This window comes from Plasmodium fragile (assembly GCF_000956335.1).
Source record: "Plasmodium fragile strain nilgiri unplaced genomic scaffold supercont1.24, whole genome shotgun sequence".
NCBI classification, from domain to species: domain Eukaryota; phylum Apicomplexa; class Aconoidasida; order Haemosporida; family Plasmodiidae; genus Plasmodium; species Plasmodium fragile.
In genome coordinates this window covers 307,972-321,600 of record NW_012192604.1, presented here as the reverse complement: position 1 = coordinate 321,600, position 13,629 = coordinate 307,972, and the positions used below count along the sequence as shown (strand labels likewise).

At 33.8% G+C, this 13,629-nt stretch overlaps 1 protein-coding gene across 1 annotated transcript; it reads right to left on the bottom strand.

Annotated features, from left to right (window-relative positions):
* Positions 1 to 1,238: 1,238 nt before the first annotated feature.
* AK88_02509 (serine/threonine protein kinase) lies at positions 1,239 to 9,236 on the bottom strand (the record flags this gene model as incomplete). Its single annotated transcript, XM_012480134.1, has 1 exon — positions 1,239 to 9,236. One exon carries the CDS (start codon positions 9,234 to 9,236, stop codon positions 1,239 to 1,241), a length of 7,998 nt encoding a protein of 2,665 aa, XP_012335557.1.
* Positions 9,237 to 13,629: the final 4,393 nt, after the last annotated feature.

Here is a 13,629-nt window from a genome sequence, read left to right as displayed (position 1 = left end):
CTCCCTTTTGAATGATTTCGCCTAGCATCATTCGTGGCTTGTTAAAAAAGGAAATTTTTTGCCTGAACGGTTAAGGTGACAATGAAAGAAAAAAAAAAAAAAAAAATAGCCAAATAGCCATGTATCAATGCAGCGAAAGGAAGAAGGCAGATGCCCCACACATTCCGTTATACATCCCCTTCCCTTTAGAAAATGCGAATTCGCTTTGAATAATAACTGGTAAGACAAGTTTGTGCTTCACGCGGTTCTCCCCTTTGTGGAGAGCTTAAAAAGGTTTATACCCCCCGTTATAGGAAAAAATAATATGAACACGCTATGGGCAGTGATATTTATTTCGTAACTTGAACATTTGGACATTTCTGCACTGCACAATACGGCCGCTTTGTCAAAAAATGCAGAAAAAATTAACTGAAAAAGGAAGCCTATATCCTTTACAAAAGACGCGATTTTAAGTGAACCTTTGGAACCTTTGTGTGAAGCTATTTACCAAAACATGGAGGCGATTTTTTGCCCCTCCTTTGCTGCCGTTTTTTTTTTTTTTTTTTTTGTGGCAATATTTTTTGTTAAAAAAATTTAACACTTCATAATTTTAAGAAGTTTTAGCTACTACACTTTGGGAATCATAACCAAAGTCGTGTAAAAATGTATCACAATTGTGCATAAAAAAAAGGGTGCAGAGAAATACATATCGCGAAATTGTGAACACTTAAACTGGTAGCAAAACTGCTAATCAAATTGCGCGAATTAAAAAGGGTGTGTATACTACGTGTGCTCTGCGAGCTGTGTGTATATGCATTCATTGAACATGTGCTCACGAACGGAAGCAAAGACCGGTGCGTGGGTCCATGGGATAATTAAGAACGACTTACACGTACTACTACATAATGAGATCATTTAAAAAAAAAGGGAAAATATACATAAGAAGAAGACTACATATGGGAAAAAACTAAAAAAAACACAAAAAGAGGCACGCTCCACATTTGTGTGCGCTTATGCACACTGCGCAAAAAAAAAAAATTTTCAAAAATGGGAATGTAGACTGCGTAGCGCTCATTAAATAGAGGGAAAATTTTAAAAAGTAAAAAATTTAAAAAGTGAAAAATTCAAACTCGAAACTTGAAATTGACAATCCAATAAAAGACCGAGTCTGGAAACATCAGGGACACGCAAAAAAAAAAAAAAAATAACTGCTATTAAATAGCAAGTTTTTAATTAAAAAAAAAAAAAAGAAGAAAGAATTACTCCTTTTGTTGTTTATCAACATTTTTTAAAAGGAATTGCTTCCTAATTATCAAATGCTTTCCTATTATATGGGACACATAAGGGGTGCAGAGGAAATCATCGGAGCAGTTTAAAAGTTGCTTAAGTTTCAGTGCACTTTCCATAACGATATTTTCGTAATCCCAAAAGATCATTTCTTTCCTTTTTAAAGTATACGCTTCTCTTACACATATGGAGTTGATGTAATCAGGAATGCCTGGGTGCTTTAAGTAGCTGTGCAGGGGGCCCGTATACCATGCATGTATAATTTTGTATGGGAAGGAATAAAAGTACATTGGCTTGAAGAAGAAGTCCACTTTTAATTTATCCTTGCACGTTTTTTCATCGCACATGGGCAGGCATAGATGCTCTAATGGTAGGTGCGCCTTCATGAATATGTCTAAATTTGTGATCTGGGTAAAAATGGACGGCTGGTTTAGGAAATAATACACATTGTTGCAGACGGTTCGTGGGCTCACAAATTGTTCATTTCTTACGAGTGCACTTCTCACACCTCTTTGGTCCCTTTCGTTAACCGCTAAAAGGGGGGTTTTCAGCTTTCCCATCATCTCCACAATGTTTCTGTAATTCAGACAGTCCCTTACATTGTCGCAAGAATCACGCCCGTTTTTCAAGTACTCATTGAGGGCGTCGTACAGGTACGTCATAAGTTTCTTTTGTTCATTGGCATTCTTTTCATTTGCCAGCGCCAAACTCACATTTGACAAGTCCCGTCCTTTTTCTCTTCCTGCACTGACTCGTCTTTCTACAGACTTTGCTACGCATTTGAGTGAAATGCCTTTGTTTGCACGCAACTGAAGAAATTTGTCTCCCATGTTGGATTTGCGTTCCTCTCTTTCAGTTTCCCCTTGAGTTTTCCGAAGAAAAGGATTGAAGACATATTTGTTCTCCTTCTTTTCTTGGATGTAATTCTTCGATATGACATACATCAATTCCTTGTGGGCAAACAAGTCCGTAGCATCCTTGTCAGCTGCAGTAGCTGCAATTTTATTAATTTTTTCACTTGGTTCAGAGAAAAAATCGTGGCCAATAACTTCACAGGCTAGTAATCTTTCACAAGGAACATAATTCAAAAGATTAGTCAATAAATCCCAGAAGTCATCACTATAATTTATGGGGCACTCAAATTTGCCGTAACATCTTTTTATATTTCTTTGTCTCTCACAAGAATCTTTATGACAAACTTCTTTTAAAACACGAGCCAAATATTTATTGGTTAATCGACTATGCCAGTACTCCCTGTTTCCATTCATGTGTTCCTTTTGCAGGTTGACATGAAAGTCTACGAAATATTTTTCTTTTTCTATTCTGTTTCTAAACCTGAAGATACCTGACCCCATGCCCTTAATGGTTAGCTCGTGTCTAACAAATGACTGATAGTCGTCGTAGATACTGTACGTCAGGCTGTTATTAATTATTAGAAAGACGAATAGGATTTTCTTGCCTATATTTTCGGGGGTTATCAAATGTTTATTCCACTTATAATATCTCACAAACTCATATTTCATATATGTAAATTGATCATCTTTTATGAAGCTTTTGTATTGTAAGATGAACTGCTTGTAATGGGTTGTAAACAAGTCTAGGTTTTCAAATTTCTCCTCATCATCTTTTTGGTTTTTCTTCCTGTGTCTCCCATTGTTCTTCTCGATTTTATTCTTTTTTTCATCATTCCTGGGGTCATTTTTTTTCAAGCCAGGGTTGCTTTTATTTGGCTTTGAACAATCGTTTACATTGTCCTCAATTTTTATTTCCATCCCTTTGGCGCCTCTGGAACGATTCTTAGCGCAGTTGATTCTGTATCTGTGTCTTTTTCCCCTTCGCTTGTCTGCACATTTGTGCATGTCTCTCCCGATGGAGTTGTCGCTATGGTGGTTTTTCAAATCTCCCACTGCGTTTCCCCCGGAGTTGGCACCTTCCTCGTCTGAAATGCTCCCCCAATTGGACTCGTCCCCGTGGTCCCTTTTGCGTCCACGGTTTTTTAGATTCTCATTCTCTATACATTCATCGCCCCACTGCATGCTAACAATGTCGTAGTAGTCCATTATACACTGCAAATAAAAAACTTCTTCAGCGTTTGAGATATTCAAGTTGTCCAATACTATGCTATTTAGGTCCACATTTTTGCTGTTGGCCATACAGTTAATGCAATTGGGGCTGAAATTTTCTAATGTTGCATAATCGTAAGTGCCCATTCCGCATTTCCCTAAATCGGCTAGGATGATGCCTAGGGCCCAGCTGTCGCATCTTACATCGAAAGGGAAGTATTCCGTTGAGGTGTTGTTCATCTTTTTGTTGCTTTCTTTTTGGTCGTTTTTTCCTTTCCCTTCCCCTTTCCCTTCCCCTTTCCCTTCATTTTTCCCTTCAGTTTTCGCTTCAGCTTTCCCGTCAGTTTTCGCTTCACTTTTTACTTCACTTTTTACTTCAGTTTTTCCGTCAGTTTTCCCTTTGCCCTTTTCGTTACCTGCATGTTCCGTGTTGTCTCTTTGCGCGGGTAGCTCTTTCTTTTGTGAAATGTCTTTCTCACTTGGTGCATTCTTTTCTTGTTCCATTTGTCCCTCAGCATTGTTAGCACCATCAGGATTTCTTTGAGGTGCTTCCTTGTCTTGAGTTTTCATCTCATGATTCAAATCAAAGTTTTTATAAGAGTTTATATTAAGCAATTTACATTTTTGCATACTGCTAACAACCCCATCTAGGGATTTTTCAAGCTCTTTAAATCTGACATCGATGTTTCCAAAATTTTGCTCATAAAAATGAATCAAGGGGTTATATTTTGAATTTCTAAAATTTCTTTTGTGGTCGTAGCATAAGCCTTCAGGTGCCATGGTGTAAACTGTTCCTTGGAAGTACGAAGAGAGTTGATTAATTAACTGATGCTTCCACTGGCTTAAGGCACTTTTGTACTCTTTTGTGTTGTGTTCTTTCATATTTTCAAGGTGATAAGTTGCATATTCCATTGCAGAACAGCCAAAATCGGAAATGCACAAATGCCACTTGAAGGGATTATAAATATTATGAGCAGTTGTATACACCAAAATGTTTTGCAACTTAATATCTGTTAAGCGTATTATGTTAGATTGGTAGCATGTCTGGAGGAAGCTAATTCCGTTTGCTATCTGAAAGAAGAGAAATTTACACTCCAATTCTGTTAACCCACAATTGTACATCTTTATTTTGTCATATACCAAGTCCACTTTGGGTAAGTCTACCTGGACTTCGGTGTTATATAATCTTATTTTCACATTTTTTAATTTTTGATAGCATAGACCTATACAAGTATTTTCTCTTTTATGTTCATTTTTGTAGCATTTGTATTTTTCCCCCCAAATGATATGTATTATTTTCAGGATTTTGTTAATTCTTGTTCTTTTTTCATATTCTTTTTTTCTGTGGCATAATAAATTTTGAAGTAATTTTCTCAAGTCACCATTAGCACAGTGCATTAATATTTCGTAATTCCGTTTTTCCTTTAAGTTTCCATTTTTTGTGCTTATGGGTTTAATGACGTTGCTGTTGAAGTGGCACATCATTTCTTGTTCTCTCACAAATTGAAAGTCGTTCCCTTTTCGATTAACGTCTATTTCTTTTATGGCTAACTGGACGTACCCTTTGCGGTCACAACAAGGGCACTGGTTTTCTTTTTCATGTTCTTCTAAAATGGGCTCTTGGATATTTAGGGGTTCTTTTCGTGTGTTCACCTGACAAATTGAGCTATCGTTTTGTATACCCCTGCTCACCTCCTTTGCGTCACTAACTGCGAGACTTCCATTATTTAAGGCAAGGGAATAGTGTCTTCTGGTTTTCACACTGGGGGCGTTATTGTAGACCGCCTGGGGGTCCAGTTCCGCTGCGTCTTTTTCGTCAGCCTGTTTCAACTTGTTCAGCGTGGTACATTTCTCTAACAGGTGTGCAAATTGTGGACTATTTATCTTGTCAATGTAAAATTTTAAGTCCTTTGCATTGTTGTCGATGTTGTACAAAGCCTTCCTGACCTTGCCATAGGAACCCTTCCCGACAAAGTTATCTACGTAATTGATGTAGCCCAAGTTTGACCAATTTTTCTTTGCCTTGTCTTGTACCGAATCTCTCTTCTCATTTGTCGCTGATGGTGAATATTTCTCTAAGCCTTTCACGCTTTTTTTCTTTTTACGATTTACACGTACAGTTTTAGTATCATTGGGATAAATTACTGAGGCCGTAATTTTATATTTGTCCTTATCAATTACATGTCCATTTTTGTCCCTTGTATTTTTTTTTTCATCGTTCTGTTTTTCTTTTTCATGCTCATGCGCACTATTAGGCATGTCTAATTTTTCTGCAGCGTCCTTTGCGGGATGTGCATCACCTACTTTTGGTTTAAGCTCCGTGGTGTTTTCTATTTTGTCTTTCTTTTCCTCACCCATGGGATCCTTTTCCTTGTTACACTGCTTGGGACGTTCTGGTTCCTCTTTTATCACGACGGCCTCCTTTTTTTTGTACCCGTCTACTGCATCCACGGGGGACTTTTCCTGTGTACTGCCTAACATTGGTCCTTCCTGTTTCGCGACTGCTTCCTTCCCGTTTGCAACTTGTTCGCATTTACCTTTGATCGGTTTGTTCATTTGGGATGTTTTTTTCTTTTCATGGTTTGCATGATTATCTGATTTGGCCACTTCTTTGTTAAGTCCTTTCGATTTGGAGGTTTCCCCCTGCAGAACTTTTATTTGAGGAGAATCCCTTCCCGTATTACCATCTTCATTACTGTATATTTCTCCACGGTTGTCTTTAATGGAGTTTTTTTCGTCCAAAGGATTTTCCCTCTTTTGTGAAAGTTTCCCTTTCAAAGACGCCTCGTTTTTATCGCCCTTGTCCAGGTTACTTTCTCCGGTTGGAGCCTCTTCCGTTTCGACTGTTACTTCGCTTGGTTCCTTTGTATCCGTTCCTTCTACACTGCTTTTTTCTTTCATTTTATGGAATAATGTAGTTTGCACTGCTGGAAGGTGTTCTCCATTTTGGACCTCTTGATCCGTTTTGGCCTTCTTTACTTTTTCACTTGTTTTTTCTTGTTGCGTTTTCCTATCATCCTTTTTGCGACTTTCCACCCTTAACGCATCTGTTCCATTTTTGTTTTCATTTTGCTTCTTTCCAGCAAGATCCTCTCCTTTGGCCACATCCCCTTTTGGTGGTTTAGCACAATTTTTATTTTCCCCCACGTTGACATTAGAAGCATGTGTTTGATCTTGACGAGGTTTTTCCTTTCGCTTGTCTTTATGGTTATTGCTATTTCTGCTAACTGCACTGCTTAGATCATCGGCATTTTTTTGATCCTTTGGATTGTCATCCGTTTTCAATATTTTCAATTTTTTCTTTATTTTTTCATTTTTGCTCATGACTTCCGCAACGGGCTCACCTTTTGAGTCAGCTTTTCCTTGGCTGATGTCTTTAAGCTTTCTTTTTTTTTGCGCCATATTATTATCGTTTTGCACTTGTTCCGAATTGGTGCACTTTTCTTCACATTTCTTTGGGGAACTTACTTTTTTTTTCGCTTCTTTTTCATTTTCCATGAGAACATTATTAAAAAGGGCATTTCGATTCACGAGGAAATCATATTTCGACAAATTTTTTCCATTTGTGCTATCTTGTAAAGTTTTATTTCTTTCTCCCTGTTCTTTTGCTGAGCGTGATCTCAACCTATCTTTTATCGTATTGGATTTAACAATGTCAGGGAATTCGTCACCTTTTGTGTGCTCCGTTTTATTATATTTCTTTTTATGAGAAATCACATCATTTTTTATATCTTCATCCGAACCATGGAAATTCATTATCTTTGTCAAAACTTGACTATTTCTTTTATGCACAACTATTTGATTTTTACTGCTTCCTTTTGATGGGATTTCTCTTGGGCCCTTTTTGTAACTGCATTCGTGTGTATCTTCTTTACAATTGAAATTTTGCTCTTCACACCTCCATTGTTGATTTTCATTTGTTAAGCTTCTTCTACTCCTTTGATTTTTTGTTATGGTGGTCACTGCGACGTTTTCCTCCTTTGAATCTTTTTTCCGTTCATTTGCGTTGTATTTTTCTCTTGATTTATCCTCCCGGCCGTAGCCCTCTTTGTCTTGATCAGAAGACTTTCCTTTTGTTTTTCCACATGTGACATCTGTATATAATGAATTTCCTTCGCTTTTATGTTTTTTATTTTGAGTATTTGAATGATTTCTCATTAGGTGTGCATTTTTCTTTTTTTTGTCGCTCTGTTTGTGTTCCCCCATACCTACGTCGTTTTTACGTGCTTGTCCTCGTTCCTGTTTGTGACTTCGCTCTGTTTGTTCTACACTTTCCCGTGATACCACTTCTTCACAACTCTCAATTCCCCTAGTTAGCAATTTCGCCCTATCATTGCCAGCAACTCCTGGTTCCGCAAAAACTAACGCATTCACGTCTTCCTTCTCTACGCTAGAATCAGTGCTATTAAAAGCATTAGTTTTTAAAACGTTTTTATTTGGACGTCTGGAACGACTGCTCGAACTGCATTTAGACGACTCCTCGATTGAGACTAGATTGCACACAGGAGTGGAATAGTTTGGCGACAATTTTTCATTTTTTAATTTTCTGTAGGAATTATTAGACACATCAGAGTTGTGCAAAAATACCTTGTTGGAGTGACTAAAATTGAGATCCTTCACCTTGGACAAGTTGATATTTTTTATTGGTGTAGAATCCAGCATGTTAGATTTGTATTTCGCATTGCACGAGTTCTTTATGGGGTTATAATTCATTGCATCTAAGGCAGGGGTAGTGACGTTGCTATTAAATACGTTGTAGTTCAAGTTATTCGAATTGGATACGTTCGAAAAATTCAGATTATTATTTATAGAATTCACAGAATACAGGTTATATTTCAAGTAATCATTTTTATGTGGACTTGAGTTGTTGGAATAATTTTTCTGATTTTCTGGGGTGCTCGTGTTTAGCATGCCAGTATGATATATGCAGTTGTTAGAATTGTGGTAATCGGAACATTTCATTGCATTATTAAAATAAGCAGAATTCATGTTTAGTAAATTATTGTCTGTTGTGCTTGTCTTAATGGAGAATGGATTGCCGTCAATGTAAACCTTATTCATATTGTAGACATGGTTAGAATTGGGTGTATTAGAATTTGAGTAACCCACATTATTTGGTTTTATTAAATTGTTATTACCATCACGCATTGGGGGATGGCAATTCATAGCGCTATTATTTGAGAAACACATATTTGCGTTGTTCGCACTTATTTCATTAGACGTAATCGCATCGTAGCTCTGTCTAACTGCTTGGTTGTCGTAATTCCAATGGAAATTATTTACCTGTGTGAATTTTATTTTGTCTTTTTGTGTTTTTCCGCAATTTTCCTGATCCCTATTGTGGATGTGGAATTCGCTTTTTGGGTCGGAGAAGTCTCCGCCGTTGCAATTTGGGGTGTGCGCATCACTGGAAAAATTCGCGTCCATTTTGTTGCAACTACTGCTGTCGCTGTTAGTTTTACTATTGTTGGTACTACTGTTTGTACTGTTGTTACTGCTGTTGCCACTGCTGGTTTTACTATTGTTGGTACTTCTGTTTTTACTAGTTTTGGCACTTCTATTTTTGCTACTGTTGATACTTCTGTTTTTGCTACTGTTGGCACTGCTAGTATTGTTACTGTTGATACTTCTGTTTTTACTACTTTGGGCACTTCTATTTTTACTACTTCTGGCTCTTGTATTTTTGCTACTGTTAACACTTCTATTTTTGCTACTGTTGACACTGCTAGTTTTGCTACTGTTGACACTGCTATTATTACTACTGTTGTTACTGCAGTTGATACTGCTGTTGATACTTCCCTGCTTACTATCGCTTTTACTTCCACCTTTACTTTTGTCTTTACCGCGGCTGTTATTGTTACCTTTTACAGTGTGTTTTCCACCTTCATCATTCACGTCTCCATCCATTTTTGCTCCACAAAAGCGTTACCCAAACTTATAGCTTTTTTTTTTGCAGAGTAATTTATGCAAAAGGCACGTGATATTACAAATAAATACAATGACCAAAATATATGATGTGTGACACAGAGAAGGGACTTTAAAAAAAATGGAACATGGGAACCCTTCTAGTGTATTTAAAATACCAAGGGATTTGCTCTCTTCTCTTTCCTTTATCTTTTTACTATCGCTACGCATATAACTTTCCGTGTTGAACTTTTGCTATACGTTTTCAATTGCGTGTATCTTTTTCCTTTCCCCAGTAATATTTTGCTGGTGACGCCGTTTTAATGGTACGGACGTTTTCTCCTTATCATGAAATGAATTAAAAAAGAAAAAAAACTTTATCTTTATATTTTTTTTATTCTATGCTGTGCTATGTTAATTTCATTCTTTTTGAAGAACATGTGTTTGCCGATATAACGGATTGTAGTTCAGAATAAAAGAATACAGAAATTAGCAAAGCTCGTGTGTAATATTTTCAAAACAATATAGGACGTTAAAATGTACATGCACCACATGTATTTTTCATCGAGTGCAATTCCAAAAAGAATTTCTAACGCACATACTTTTTCTCAACCACGTGAACACACGTACCTTCGTGTACGCATATGTACATGCGTACAGGTACTTATGTACATGTGCGTACATGTACATATATGCATGAGTACATGTACATATACCAACACATGTATTCTGTATTTGGTAACAAGATTCACTAAGGTATATCTCCGAGCATTATGCATGCACATGTAAAAGTGTATGTATACCATCAACACATGAACATATGATACATATATAACAAGTTACATGGTTTTAAAACAAGTCCATGTAATGTATTAAAAAAAAAAAATGTGTAACTGAATATGAATTCTTTTATCATATCTTTATGTTTTAAAAAATTTATGTATTATTTAAAAATGAAAATTGTGCTTTACTCTTAAGGCTATTAAAAAAACTCGTCTTTTGTAACTTTGCACATTTAAAAATGATTTTCTTTCTTACATGTTTAAAAGTATTTTCCGTAATGAAAATTTTAGCTATCTTAAAGTTTAAAAAAAAAAAAAAAAAAGGTTATAATTCTAAAACTAGACGTTTAAATAAATGTCAATAAATATTCTATTTGACTTCAAAAGTAAAAAAAAAAGTACACATTGTGGACGCATTTTAAAAAAAAATATATATATATATATGTACTGTGGACTGGACGCATTTTACAAAAAAATATATATATGTACTATGGACTGGACGCATTTTAAAAAAAAATATATATATATATATGTACTGTGGACTGGACGCATTTTACAAAAAAATATATATATGTACTATGGACTGGACGCATTTTAAAAAAAAATATATATATATATATGTACTGTGGACTGGACGCATTTTACAAAAAAATATATATATGTACTATGGACTGGACGCATTTTAAAAAAAAATATATATATATATATGTACTGTGGACTGGACGCATTTTACAAAAAAATATATATATGTACTATGGACTGGACGCATTTTAAAAAAAAATATATATATATATATGTACTGTGGACTGGACGCATTTTACAAAAAAATATATATATGTACTATGGACTGGACGCATTTTAAAAAAAAATATATATATATATATGTACTGTGGACTGGACGCATTTTACAAAAAAATATATATATGTACTATGGACTGGACGCATTTTAAAAAAAAATATATATATATATATGTACTGTGGACTGGACGCATTTTACAAAAAAATATATATATGTACTATGGACTGGACGCATTTTAAAAAAAAATATATATATATATATGTACTGTGGACTGGACGCATTTTACAAAAAAATATATATATGTACTATGGACTGGACGCATTTTAAAAAAAAATATATATATATATATGTACTGTGGACTGGACGCATTTTACAAAAAAATATATATATGTACTATGGACTGGACGCATTTTAAAAAAAAATATATATATATATATGTACTGTGGACTGGACGCATTTTACAAAAAAATATATATATGTACTATGGACTGGACGCATTTTAAAAAAAAATATATATATATATATGTACTGTGGACTGGACGCATTTTACAAAAAAATATATATATGTACTATGGACTGGACGCATTTTAAAAAAAAATATATATATATATATGTACTGTGGACTGGACGCATTTTACAAAAAAATATATATATGTACTATGGACTGGACGCATTTTAAAAAAAAATATATATATATATATGTACTGTGGACTGGACGCATTTTACAAAAAAATATATATATGTACTATGGACTGGACGCATTTTAAAAAAAAATATATATATATATATGTACTGTGGACTGGACGCATTTTACAAAAAAATATATATATGTACTATGGACTGGACGCATTTTAAAAAAAAATATATATATATATATGTACTGTGGACTGGACGCATTTTACAAAAAAATATATATATGTACTATGGACTGGACGCATTTTAAAAAAAAATATATATATATATATGTACTGTGGACTGGACGCATTTTACAAAAAAATATATATATGTACTATGGACTGGACGCATTTTAAAAAAAAATATATATATATATATGTACTGTGGACTGGACGCATTTTACAAAAAAATATATATATGTACTATGGACTGGACGCATTTTAAAAAAAAATATATATATATATATGTACTGTGGACTGGACGCATTTTACAAAAAAATATATATATGTACTATGGACTGGACGCATTTTAAAAAAAAATATATATATATATATGTACTGTGGACTGGACGCATTTTACAAAAAAATATATATATGTACTATGGACTGGACGCATTTTAAAAAAAAATATATATATATATATGTACTGTGGACTGGACGCATTTTACAAAAAAATATATATATGTACTATGGACTGGACGCATTTTAAAAAAAAATATATATATATATATGTACTGTGGACTGGACGCATTTTACAAAAAAATATATATATGTACTATGGACTGGACGCATTTTAAAAAAAAATATATATATATATATGTACTGTGGACTGGACGCATTTTACAAAAAAATATATATATGTACTATGGACTGGACGCATTTTAAAAAAAAATATATATATATATATGTACTGTGGACTGGACGCATTTTACAAAAAAATATATATATGTACTATGGACTGGACGCATTTTAAAAAAAAATATATATATATATATGTACTGTGGACTGGACGCATTTTACAAAAAAATATATATATGTACTATGGACTGGACGCATTTTAAAAAAAAATATATATATATATATGTACTGTGGACTGGACGCATTTTACAAAAAAATATATATATGTACTATGGACTGGACGCATTTTAAAAAAAAATATATATATATATATGTACTGTGGACTGGACGCATTTTACAAAAAAATATATATATGTACTATGGACTGGACGCATTTTAAAAAAAAATATATATATATATATGTACTGTGGACTGGACGCATTTTACAAAAAAATATATATATGTACTATGGACTGGACGCATTTTAAAAAAAAATATATATATATATATGTACTGTGGACTGGACGCATTTTACAAAAAAATATATATATGTACTATGGACTGGACGCATTTTAAAAAAAAATATATATATATATATGTACTGTGGACTGGACGCATTTTACAAAAAAATATATATATGTACTATGGACTGGACGCATTTTAAAAAAAAATATATATATATATATGTACTGTGGACTGGACGCATTTTACAAAAAAATATATATATGTACTATGGACTGGACGCATTTTAAAAAAAAATATATATATATATATGTACTGTGGACTGGACGCATTTTACAAAAAAATATATATATGTACTATGGACTGGACGCATTTTAAAAAAAAATATATATATATATATGTACTGTGGACTGGACGCATTTTACAAAAAAATATATATATGTACTATGGACTGGACGCATTTTAAAAAAAAATATATATATATATATGTACTGTGGACTGGACGCATTTTACAAAAAAATATATATATGTACTATGGACTGGACGCATTTTAAAAAAAAATATATATATATATATGTACTGTGGACTGGACGCATTTTACAAAAAAATATATATATGTACTATGGACTGGACGCATTTTAAAAAAAAAATTTCCCGCTCAATATTAATTTACAATTTTGCCGCTAATAAAAGTTATTTGGGTACGCTATGGAGTGCAATTAAAAATAAGCACAACATAAATTAGAGAAACGAAAACAATTGAGACAATTTAGTTTGCTCACATTTTTAAAAATAATGACCTTAATAGTACATGTCCTCCTTTTTTTTTTTTTTTTTTTTTT